Source organism: Molothrus ater, chromosome 3 (genome assembly GCF_012460135.2).
Source record: "Molothrus ater isolate BHLD 08-10-18 breed brown headed cowbird chromosome 3, BPBGC_Mater_1.1, whole genome shotgun sequence".
In the NCBI taxonomy this organism is placed as follows: Eukaryota; Metazoa; Chordata; class Aves; order Passeriformes; family Icteridae; genus Molothrus; species Molothrus ater.
Window position 1 is genome coordinate 53,434,708 of NC_050480.2, and position 13,261 is coordinate 53,447,968.

General features: G+C 38.4%; 1 protein-coding gene across 4 annotated transcripts in view; it reads right to left on the bottom strand.

The window, feature by feature from the left end:
- Positions 1–13,261, bottom strand: part of ARID1B (AT-rich interaction domain 1B) — a 325,133-nt gene that overhangs the window by 239,397 nt on the left and 72,475 nt on the right. For all 4 annotated transcript variants that reach the window (XM_036379450.2, XM_036379449.2, XM_036379453.2 and 1 more), the window contains exon 3: positions 4,561–4,707. In XM_036379450.2, the coding sequence (XP_036235343.1) occupies positions 4,561–4,707 (147 nt within the window). The remainder of the gene's footprint in view (positions 1–4,560; positions 4,708–13,261) is intronic.

Here is a 13,261-nt window from a genome sequence, read left to right on the forward strand (position 1 = left end):
GAGACCATAAGTATTTTGCAGATCCATTTCATCTGTCAAAAACTGATACAGTCCCAATTCATAAAATAACACAATAAAGCTTAAAGGCACAATTCTATCTCAATACATATGAACACATGCTACATAAAGCAAGGAAATATATAAACATGGCTGTTTACAAGCCAGTTGGAAAGCATAATAACCAAAAATATACATCACACTATCTTAACAAAATAATGTTTAATGATGACAGTTTAAGTTTGCAATTACATGACATTCTTGAACAAAATATCACTTCTACTTATGGCAAAAGATTTAAAACTGCAAAAACAAGCGAAGCATTTATTCATTTATATGCCATTTCAAGATGAAAAGCCCTGCCAAGGGCAACACTATAGTAGTGTAACACATCTTTCTTTCTCTTTTTTCTTTTGAAGAGCAGTAAAGGTAAAAAGAAGAAAAAACAAAAACAAAAAACAAAAAACCACGGCAGTATCTACATCTACTGGCAATATCTAATGATCAATGAATCTGCTACTGCAATAAATTTGCTTAAAACAAAGCTCTTCCTTTAATGGTTTCTACACAGCAGGCTCCTGATATGAAGAGGGGATGACTGATGCTGGCTTACAATATGGTTCTATAGTAAACTGTGTGAGTTTTACTATCAAATCACCTCTTATGAAACTCTCTTTCTGCCTACCATGCAATCAATTTAACAAAGATCTAAACAACTTAACAGTTCAAACATTCAAATAAATCCCATTCTCCTCCTTCCCATCTATGCTTATTAGAAGAATGAAAGTCACAAGTCACTAGAACAGTCTCAGAAATTGTTTTATCTGTTTACTTTTATAAGACAAGATTGCATATTGAATTCAAGTGAGTCAAAGAAAAACAGCAATGGCTTCACACTTCCACCATATGTGAGAAATGAAGACGAGCACCAATTCTAAGGCACAACACAGAGCTATACCTGACCTCAGGAGCTCGCTCACAATGTGTCTAAAAGAGCAAAAATAAAACATCATCTGCAAGAAATTTCACATCAGTTTTCTCCCTATAACAGAATACCCAGATCATCACACTGTGAGGTTTTACATAAAAGGAAACTGGTGGAAAGAAAAAGTCCATCATCCAGACAGAATAAACACTATTTTCAGCTTTATAATCTCCAAAACAAGTAGCTTGACATAAATCTACAAGGGAAATAAAGAAAATACAGACAGGAAAAGAAGGCAAATTAGAGAAGCCCTCTTTCCCTAGTCTAGCATTTATTTCTCTTCTCTCTCCTGAAGTAAGACCAATTCAATCACACTCACATCACAAAATCAATATAGAAAGACAAAAAAAAGGTTAATGAACAATATAGAGAACACAAAGGAAATTAATTTGCAAGCTGAAAAGAAAGAACAAAACTAAGGATGACAGACAGAAAGGATGACAGATTGTATGACTGAAACTACCTCAGCTTTCTAATTGACAGGATTATATAAACAGGATGTACTGATATTTTTAGGAGCAGAAATAAGAAAGATACACCAACTGGTGCAACAGGTAATATATGATTCTGTAGTTTATTTTAAAATTGTGTTTAGAAAATGCAAGGCCAGTTTTAAATCACAGCAACACAATCACATATATTCAAAGAGACCTTCAGAGAGAGATCCTACAGTGAAACCCCGAGCTCAAAGCAAGCCTAGCAAGAACAGGGTGCCTGGGGGCTTTGTCTAGTTGAATTTCTCCAATGATCGAGGTTGCAGTCTCTCTGGAATTTTGTGGGGTTTATAGTTTTTGAGTTTGTTTGTTTCTTTCTTTTACAGAGTTGCAACATCCCTCTTCTTAGTGTGCCCCTATTGCTTCTTGTCCTTCCATTGTGCCCCTGAGATGAGTTTGGCTCTGTTCTCATCCACATTCCCCAAACTGGTACCTCTCCTAAAACTAAACAAGTACCTACTCCTATTTCTCTTGCTAAAACTTTAATCAAATAAATTATAATTCTTTCTTTTTCAAAGGTAGTCAGTCTCATATAAGCAGTGATGTTTGCTGAAGTAAGCACAGCAATTTGTAATTTTTTGTAAAAATTTGTAATTTTTTTATCAGCAGCAGAATTTGACATATGCTCCCAACTTTTTTTGTTTTTTGTTTAGTATTAATTTTTGTATTCCACATTGCTTATCACTTGATGGTAATTCTACTATGCATTACCAGTAGAGAAAGAACACTTCTGCTGAAGTGTCAGAAATATAGACTTCAATTTCTTGTGTTAGGAATTGTTTTCTAGATGAGCAGTTCTCAAAGAAAGGGAAAGCACACAGTGGTGAGGTTTTACAGAGAAACATGACAAGAAGTGTTCACCTGCTGATTCTTCTTGAGAAAGGGGGAAGAGCAGCCATGGAACCAATCTGGAGATCGGGAAAGAAGCAAGCCCCAAGGTGTTTTAGGACTACTTATTTATACAAAATAGTACCATCTACACACAAATGCTCCAATTACACAGTGAAATTATCATATAATTCAAAACCTGAGATCAGAGTTCAAACCTTAAGAGGCTGACCACCACCGAAGAACAGTCATTCACAAACCATCAAGAATTCAGGTAAAATTCTCACAGAAAGGATTACCAACTACACAAGGCTGTATTGGTGAGGCCCTAATGCATCTTCTCATCTTGCAGGCTGAGGCAAAAAAATGCCTACTTGACCTTCCTAAGATGCCTGTATCAGCCTTGGAGCCTGGATTTTGACTGTCCTTCAGTGTCACTTCAAATCCTCAAAAAGGGAATTTGGCTACATCAAGGCTGGTATCTTTTGCCTGTGAATCTGCCCCTGCCTTTCTCTTCATCCTAGTTCTCAGAAATTCAAAATATATGGAAAGCTTTACTCTAATTTTACTTTCATCCTTCTATGATCCCTCTCACTTCACTGCACAAACCTTCTCTTTCCCAGCTATGATAGCAAATGATGTAATTGGAACACCTATCAACAGATAAATCAGTACCTTGTTACTCTTAAGGCCTATAAAGTTGGAATGTTTTGTGTATTTTTCAAACCAAAATATTCAATCCCTTCAACTGACAGTATATTTAAAACATGACAAGGTGTCCAAGGCAGCAAAAAACCCATTTCAATTTCATACACTGTGATATGTAGACATTAGAGCAGCTGTGTTTCTTCTATCTTATAGGCCATACTACTAGGTCTTTATCTGCTGAGACTTCACCAAGATGCTTATGAACAGTATTTTCAAGTCATAGAGAAATCAAGCATTTAATGGCTAAGTAAAAAAGGAAGAAAATTAAATTTAAAGACACAACTGCAATCTTTAAAGTTGCAGTTACATATAATCCAAAAGACAGAATGTGGTGACATTTACAAGAATATCATAGATACAATTAAGAATTCTATTTCATAAACCATCCAGCATTTTAATGAAAAAAGTTAATTCTCAATGGAATTTTAAAATGTAGATGAAGAAAAATTAACATGTAATTACACAGTGAAATTATCATAGCTTTATTTTAAAGTCAAAGGAGGGGAGTCTCCAGTATCATTGCCACTTCCAGCATCTTTTGTTAGTTTATTTTACACACTATTTTTATTTCAGGCTAAGATTTCTACATTGCACCAGCATAATCACAAAATGTTAATCAACCATGCCTGACAGAATTCCCCAGTGACTTGCAGCAAGTGCTGATGCTTCCACTAATATCCAGTCTTGAGCAACTCACTTTTGTTAGATTTCCCAGGATGGTGAGTATGCTTTAGTTTCATCCTTCCATTTCAGATCACCTCTCCATGATTTACAGAGCTGAGACTGCAGACAGAACTGAGCCTACATGTTCAGCTGCATCAGCTATGCACATCCATTTTGTTCAGTATCTAAAATCCAAGTGTTTCTCCAGCTCTGGGAACCAGACCCATACATTATCACTTCTGATCTTGGTTAAAAAAACAGAATCACTTGAAATTAATTTTAATGCTTAATAAAAAGAGCACAATTCAAAAGCAGCAATGGATAACAGATTATGTGGTTTCCCTAACTGGATGTGCAAACTGACAACATTCAAATTAATAGCTGCAATATCCATTTAAAATATCTTTTAAGAAGCTCCCTTGACAAAGCAACTCCAAAATGCCTTGAACTCCTCCACAAAAAACCCAAAATAGCAGTGACCACACTAGATGCAGGAATTCTCAACAATGTCTGTCTTGTGATGAAACAACAAAACAAAAGTAAGGAAAAGCTCCAGCATCCACTGACATCTCATCAAGAAATTGCTACTTGTTTTTAAAAGCACAGATGCTGGGACATATACACTGGCTTTACCCTAAAAAGGTGGTATGAAATAAAGTTGGAAAATGTGTGCAGATGTATTTGGGCATACATCCTGAAGACTACTCAGAAAGATGTGGTCTGATTCCACGTTTATTTCATTTTGCTCAATTTACTATTTAATTATTGTTATTTAATGAACACTGTTCCCTCGGAAAGATGAGGGGTGGGTTTTGTTCATTGCGCCCGGGTTCTTTTTACACTTCCAGCCCCAGGGTGCCTGTCAGTAGAGAGGGCAGTGCTTACCTGCTGAGCCTGGTACCTCTGCTGGGCCTGCGACAGGTACTGTGCCTGGGGCGGCAGGTGCTGCGGCTGCGGCTGCTGGTTGTAGTACGGCTGCTGGCCCTGCTGGCAGTAGCCACTCACACCTTGCTGACCATACTGAGGTGGGATCTGTTGGAAGAGCCAAGCAAAGCAAACACGTGAGTGGAAGCAGAAGGACGTGAAACCAAGCTATGTCCCACCCGTGGCAACCTCAGCAGAAGTGATATCCCCAGCTACACACCTGACCCAGCGCTCTGACCCCTTCCCTCAGCAGTTAATGGCAGCCCTTAGATCCTCCTACCTCAGCAGGAGAAATAAGCTCCATGCTCTGCATAGTTACTCTTTCCTGGAAGAGCTTCTGGTGAAAATGCTACACTTCTGTAATGCCCACCCTTAAAACACAGAAGCAGTTATTTGAAATATTTGCTCTCCTTGGGAACACTAGTGAGGCAAATCAACAGAGGAATCATTCTGATGTGCTCACCCAAAAGGTGAATTGTGGAAAAAAGGCACAACTCTTAAACTGACATTGAAAGAGAAATGCCTTTTGTCTTTTTTTTTTTTTTTTGAGCAATCAGGTGCTAATTTTAACTTAATGTTTTGCCCACAATACTCAGGTTTTTATTGTTTGTATTTAAGCTTTACGCAAAAGTCTTGGGGTTTGGCAGGATTTTGGTTTTGTCAAGTTCAATCCCTCTTAGTCTTCTCCCCCCTACTAAGATACACTTTTAAAAAAGTAACAACAGAACAAAATAAGTGTTACACACCAGTTGGAACATGTATCATGTACTGAGAACATGCACACACTGAGAATCCGTTAGAACCAAAACCAAGTCAATTACAGTGTCAGAGAAATTTTCTGCATTGATTTAGTCTGTAAGCCTTGTATCAATAGACACTGACATTTTCTCGAGGTATTTGAAAGAGCACATTTTCAATGGACTCCTGATATTGTGCCCAGATTTTTTTGATTTTAGGTACCCATGCTTTTCCTTAAAGTCTGGAATTTAATATCATTTCAGATGCAGCACATGACTTCTCCATTCTAGAATGGAGTTGGTCCTGCACATCACTGCCCCAAGCAAGTGTTTCAAATACCTGAGCACATCCAAAATGCTTTGATCTCTGAACTGTTCCCACTGAGTTTCTGATACAATGGTAAATCTGTTTATTCAGCAAGCAAACATATACTTGTTCTACCTAAAGTTAATTCACTACATTCATTCAGCAGTATTTGCTATGTAATAATAATAATACCATAAATTTAAACACCTGCTTAGGCTGTTTTTATTATCACAACTTGATCTGCTCCTATTACTTCTGCCAGAAGTTGGCAGTCCTACCTCTTGGTTACTCCTAAGGTCAGCACTGTAACCCCACTCTTGCACTTGCTCTTTACCTTCACATCCATTTTTTTCCCCATCATTTCACAGGCAGTTGAATGTTTCTGTGACCAAAGCAGCCCTTTCTGACAAATACCCTCTCCCCGATGATGCATAAATGAGGCCTTTATAATGCAAACTAAAAAGGGTGTGTTGGAATATCATCAGGCAGAGAGACAGCTGGAGTCTGGGATCTGACAGAGGACCACATGGTGATTTGCCCATCATCTGCAAAGGTCACAGAGCCTGGACTGGTTCCTATGAAATGCTGAGGAGAAACCTATGTTGTGTTGCATCTGGCTTCCAGTTACACTGGGAAGAAAAGCACAGATAACCAGACAGCAAAATATGGGCTGCTAGAAAAAAAGAAAAAATAAAGAGAACTTGAATGCCCAGTTAACCAGATGGTAACAAAGCAAAATATCAGATGCATGAGCAACCAGAATATTTCTAGAATAAAGCTACTTGCACAGGAGAGCTGGAGTTCACCTGAACATAGGAGCCAGGTTACTGGTACATAAAGCACAAGAAAATGAAATTTTAAAATGAAGAGGGGATTACAAGAACACATGGTTAAAAAGCGTGGCATTGCTATGTCAAATGAAGAGATGGAAATTCTGGGACGTCAAATGAAGATGCTGAGAAGAATCAAAAGAATGAAAAATGGACATGCAGTGACTGCAGAGTAGGTAGAGTGGCAATAAGACAATATAACAATACATGGACTTCTACACAAAGAGGGGTGGACTGGATCAATTGCAAACAAAGCACTAATAGTAGTCATTTAAGAAATTTGGTAGAAAGGAAAACATTGTGGGGTGGCTAGTAGGCATCATCCTAGGATGCAAATTCAGGGAGAAGACAGCTAATAACAAAGTAACATTATATGCTACATAGCATTTAAAAACTAATCAAAATAAAACTCCACCTCACCACGCAGCAGAGGTCTGGAGCTTGGTCAGATAAAGAAGATTGAGTGCTGGAACCACCATGCATGGCTGGACTACAACAACGCTGACAGCAGCACGCTAGCAAGATCAGCAAAAGGCATGCCGCAAGATTGATTAGGGGGAGATTTCAACTCCCCCCAGACAGACTGAGTAAGCAGACTACAAAGCTGAGACCAAAGCATCAGATAATTCTCAAAGGTTGTTCCATGGAACTGCTGGTTAAGGAGCCTGCATGAGGAGCCACTGCCTTTGGCTCAGTCCAGAGCAGCAAGAATCATCTACTACTGCATCCTGCAGCTGCAGAACCACTGTGCATCAGTGACCATAAAGGAGTTAAATTAAGCATCCCTACAGGAACAATCAAACCCAAGGAATCTACTACTGTCGTGCTTAACTTCAAAAAGTGTAACTACACAAAAAATGAGAAGGCTTGTTAAAAGGAATCTCAGACAGATATGAGAAATAAAATCTGACTGACAGCATCAAAGCTGTTTAACAATAACCACATGGAAAGCACAGAAACAATATTCACCACCCATTCAGAAAGATTTGATAAGAGCAAAGGGACACCAGCAAGGCTCACTGCAGCTTTCTAGAGGCAAAAAGGCATCCCCTTCAATAAACCAGTGCCAGGTCCAAATGAGGAAAACAGAAAAGACTGTAAACTCTGGCACTTCAAATGTAAAAAGACAGGCCAGAAAGAACTGTTGGAACAGCTAGAAAAGGGAATCAAATGAGTAATGATTCATTTCTTCAAACACATCAGAAGTAGGAGGTCTGCCAGAGTCTGAAGTGACAAATGATGATGAAGGTATAAGGGGAGCTACAGAGAGCACAACGCCATCACAGAGAAGCTTAACAAAATCTTTGGCTCTAGCGTGCACTGTAGAAAAATCTTGGGGTGTTCCCATGCTGGAGTCCTTTGTGAGAGACTTGATAAATGTCTCTGAATCTGATGGGACTTTTCATGGAATAAAGTGACAAATGAACAGTCAGAAGTGGCTTGGAACCATAAAGTATCACTCCAGAGGTCTAATCAAATTCAAAAAGCTGAATCACTAATGACCATATACAGCCTGTAAATTGGAGCTGCCTTAGTAGGTGAGAATTGCAGTACGGCTTAAAAAGAAAAGTCAGAAATCTGAGTAATTTAAGACTACATAACACTGATGACTGCTCTGGACAAATCAGGACAGAGAAGAATGAAGATGAAATTTAGGAAACATCAACACAGCAAAAGAAAATCCCTCTCTACTGACTTCTTGGACTTACTAGGAAGGGTCAGGACAAAAAGATTCAGGGAAATGCAACAAGAATCATCATAGGTATAGAATAGTTTCCATAAAAAGCATCCATAATCCTTTGAGGATGGAAAAGACACCAGGAAGTAGGACCATGGTGTAAAGCTACAAAAGCATCTTGTCCAACAACAATTAGGATGCATTCCATAGCAGAAGCAAACTTCAGAACAAGAGAGAAACAGGTTGTCTAGTCACAGAGGTAGCAGATGTTCAGAACTCCTTGCCAAATTGATGTTTTGAAAGCTGAAAGTTTATGTGGGCTCAAGCAAAGACTGGACAAGTTCACAAAAGAGACATCCTCTGAGGGTTACCGAATTTATAGAGCCACATCTGGCTCAGGAAGTCCCTGAAGTGAAAATAGCTGGAGGCTTGAAGAGTACTGGGGGAAGTACCACAGGCTTGCTTTGTTCTGACTCTCCTCCAGGCATCCAATGAAAGCCTCCACTGGAGGCAGGATATACAGGGCTGCATGAACCCTTGATGTGCCCTGATAGAGCCAGGACTGCGTTCTCACCTCTTTGCCAAAGATAGTCCCCAGAGAAGACAATGAAACTTTGGTCCGCAAGATACTTAGTAACAAATACAAGCAAGCTGAAGAGGCAATTAACACCTTGACTGCCAAAGCTCTGAGACTGCTCCATTTTCTTAAATATTTCCCCAAGAAATCTGCTTTCAGACACTGGTTTAAGAACGGGCACCAGGCTCTTCTTCTGAACTTATATATCAGTTACTTATGTTAGAATTTTCCTCCATATCCTCCCACTTCAAACTGTTTTAAAAAAACAACCAAACACCACCACCTAAAATACAGCAATAATCATAATGCTACATGTATGTTTGGATGCTGTTCTCTTCAGTGCAGAGAGTCATCACCACTGTCTTAGCAGAGCACTCCATGTAATGCTGTGGCTATTTAAATAAATTACAAACAACAACATGCAAATTAATCCACCTGCTTTACTGATGGGGATCACAAGATACTGTTTATGGACAAATGTTTATTAAACAGCATACAAAAAAAAAAAGTTAATTAAAATCTCCGCAGAACAAAACAAATCTAAAGCCAATTACTTACAATGCTTGGAGTGAATGACCCAAGCATCCTCTTTCTTCATAAACTAAACTCTCCCTTCCCTTCTCCCTCACACTCATATTTTTTTGTGGCCACACAATGCAGGAGATGAGAATTTGGCAAATTTCATCATGCCTGTGGTAGTGCAGACATTCTGGGGATGGCTGAAGACAGATCAGACCTGAGTTTGAATCTATTTCTAGGGAAGCACAGAAACTGTAATAATTACTTTGGACTACTATCTGACTTGCACAGTACAAATAGCATTATTTTGGGAGAAGTATGACTGACCATAACTGATTACACCACTCTGAACACAAACAGAGAAAGGATGAGAATAGAAGGAACAAAACTGGCAACCGACATGAAGAGATGGGGTAAATGCAATAACCTATACCTTAGCCCATTATCTTTAATTCTTGTTTGAATAAGAGATCTGGTGGTGGGCATTCTTTTCCCAGGTAATACCTTGATAGAAATGGAAGTTTTAAGCAATTTTTGCAGGCGCAATCCATGACTGATGTCAAAGAAGAAGGATCATTAGACAGCATTAGAGTCATTATAATAATTTTTAAAATTAAAATGTAACAAAATTAGTGTGTTAGCATAGGTACACTAATAATACCAGCAATATGCAGCTACTGCCCTTTTACACCTGATGGCTAAATCCAGTCAATAATGGAAGAAGCTTTACATAGTCCCTATCACACAAAGCTTTGGGAAGTCGCTCTGGGATTCACCTGAACACATCAGATACCATGGACATGCTCACTACAGGGGAAGAGTCCTGGCTACATCCTTGCTTCTCCTGGGTGCACAAAAAGTGAGGCATGATACTGGCTATCCATTACCCTGGATGATATTGGTAAAAGGCAACGACACAATCTGGAAGCTGTGGACCACATGTCATGATATAAAAATCTGGCCTGATCAGCATTAAGCCTGGCTTACACATAGAGAAGAAAAACTGAACTTCAGTTCAGTGGGTGCCACTCAGAAGAAAGGATGGCACTACCTGGTTCTACAGTGGCACTACAGGTGCCAACTTTGCTGAGGAACAGTGAGACAGAATATTGTGAAACAAGTACCATCCTGAGTAATATAATCATCAGTAACATTCTACTTTCTTAGCACCTGTAACATTGTAATTACATAGAAATTAGAATTTAAAAATGTATAGTGAGGGGCATTCTCATAAAAATAAAACCCTACCACCTGGTACTTTAGGAGTAAAACAGCGCATTCCTTCAGTTAATGAAAGGTTACAGTACTTAATTCTAATTACTTTAATTTTACAGTGATCAATTCAGTTATAACTATAAAGGAAGATGTCACTCAGTTACTATCAAACCTTCAAATAAAACACTTATGATTCCTGAAGCAACTTCTGCTTCAGTTTTAGATTTCCAAAGTCAGACCTCTGCCAAACCCTAACTATTTTCCTCCAAACATTCAAACCATGCACTTCTCCATACTTTCCAACAGAAAGCTATAATAAGAAACTAACTCCTTGACTTTCACACACTTAACAAAAAGGTCTGGTTCATATCAAAAACTTTCAAATTCACATAAGCCCAGGTCTTCATCTGTATGTTTAGCTGAATTAGAGAAAGAAGAAAAATATAATATGCTTATACAGCATCAGGAAATCCTCTGGCACATGTTCAGTAGAATATTCTGTCACAGTTAGGGCAGCATGGTCTCCTGTCTCAAATCAACGTGTTCAACCCCAGCATGCTTGTGCACACAGCCTTAATAAAGGCTAAAAATCCTTGAATGACAAAAAAGAAAAAATCTAAAAGGAAACAAGGAAGAAAGCTGGGTGTTAATGTCAAGGCTATTCAAATCAGATAGATTTGAATCCTGATGCTATGGCATTTTATTCATACATTCTATAAATTCTATTACTTCTTATCACTTAGCTTTGACCTTTTGACAATTCACTGGTCACAGTGTTCACCTGTGTTACTGTCTTTCTTACACTGCTTGCCTTTACACTGAAGTATGAACTTCAACATCTTATTAAGAGCCTTTAAAATATTAACACTAGGCCTGATACTGGTCCACCCTGTGACCCAGAGCAAGGAAGCAAAGGCATAAAAAGCATGTTTCTGTGCCACAGAACAATAATCCCCATTCCAGAACTTGCAAGGTAGTGGATTTTGCAGAGTCATTAAATGCATGCCTATGTTGAAGACTGCAGTGCAGCACACAGATCTGCAAACTAGCTCAGATACTGGCAGGAGCCTACACCAAAAGCTGTGCTCAGCTAATTTGCTGTGCTCCACAGAAGGGTGAATTAGGTCAAAGGGAGATCCACACTTTGTAGCCAGACTGCTTCTTGTACACAAGCCAGTTCATTAAAAAAGGTAGCTCAACCATCTTCAGAAGTCTGCAGTCTGCAATGCAGTCATACTCAGTACTACAGAAAGGACAGGACTCACACAGATGCCTGTAATCCCCTTTTCCCCAAGAAGTACACGGCAGCACAATTACACCACTTGTCAGTGCCCATGTATACGGCATCACATATGTACCTGTCACAAGGTGCTCTCTACATACTGCCTTTTACTGGAGCTTAAATCAAAGTAACATGAGCTAACCAATTATTAATACAGGCAATTTCCCTCTCCTAAAAAAGCCTCAAACCAACCCACCAAAAAAACCCACAAAAAAGTGTAAAAAATCTACTAAGTTTACATGATTAAGGAACTCTTCAGTCAGAAAATACTGATGTTAAAGTTCCAAAAGCAACATTAACTGAGCCATGTTACACATATATAGCACCTTCTCGTTCTGATTTATGTTGTTAAAGGCATTTCATAAAATACAGAGGATGTGAAATGTGGCTTAGTTACTGTGGCTGCTAGAATCTTATCATTTATGTTTTCTGACTTCTTAGCTGTGCAACCTTCACATCTTATTAACATAGTTTTTTGCATAGATTGTAGTATGGAATAGTACTTATGTTTTATGTATTGACATATTTTTGATGTACTGAGATTTTGAATAAGTTTGCTATTCTTCATGATGAGAGCCAAATAAATAAAGACTACTGCCACAAAATAGTCAATCATTTATACGGAAAAGCAATATCTCTCCTTCCAAAAAAGAACACTTTGATTCCCCTGTCAGAAATTGATGAAAACTACCTCAGCTGTAAATGCTAAATCTATGCCAATATCACAACCACCTCCCACTCCCACCTTCCCCTAAAAACAACCAACAAACAAAAATAAAAAATTTGCATCTTTCAGATGAGCTAAAATTAGTTTCAAGGGAGAGGTAAACAGCTGAGTTTAGAAACAAAAGGAAGAAATTTTTCCTCCAATAGTGTTGATTTGCACAGTGCATTACAGCTTGAACTAATGCAACATTTGGTCCATTCTGCAAGTTAAGGGATGAAAATATGATAATCTCCAGACAGAGATTTCCACATTGCTTTATTTATGCTCTCAGACCGACACTATAGAGAAGACTAGAGATTTGCAACAGAATTGTTTTTGGAAGTGCTATTTGATACACTGCATTAGAGAGAAATAGAGAGAAATCATAGTGCCTACACACACAGACACATGCACACACTCTCAAGTGATGAGTCAGGTAAGACATCTATTCTTATACTCTGCTTTCCTTCCTTTTTTTAAAAAAAGTGATCAAAAGAACTGAAAGGAATAATGTAATCTGGTTAAGTAATAGATTTCCACTTTACAAACCAGCATAAGGAAAAGCACATCACAACTGTCACAAACTGATCTCTGGTGATTCTGATGATTGCAGCTTCAGTAAAAAACTTGTAGGAAACCTCATCTCTTGCTGTGTGAGTAGCATGAAATTCACCTATGAAATGCCAGCCATTACAGAAAAATGCAAAAGCCTATATTTAACTGATTTTTAATCATATAACAAATAATTTATTAAAGGGCACTACTTGAGCATCCACGAATGGAATAAACAGTGATCTTTGATCCTCAAATC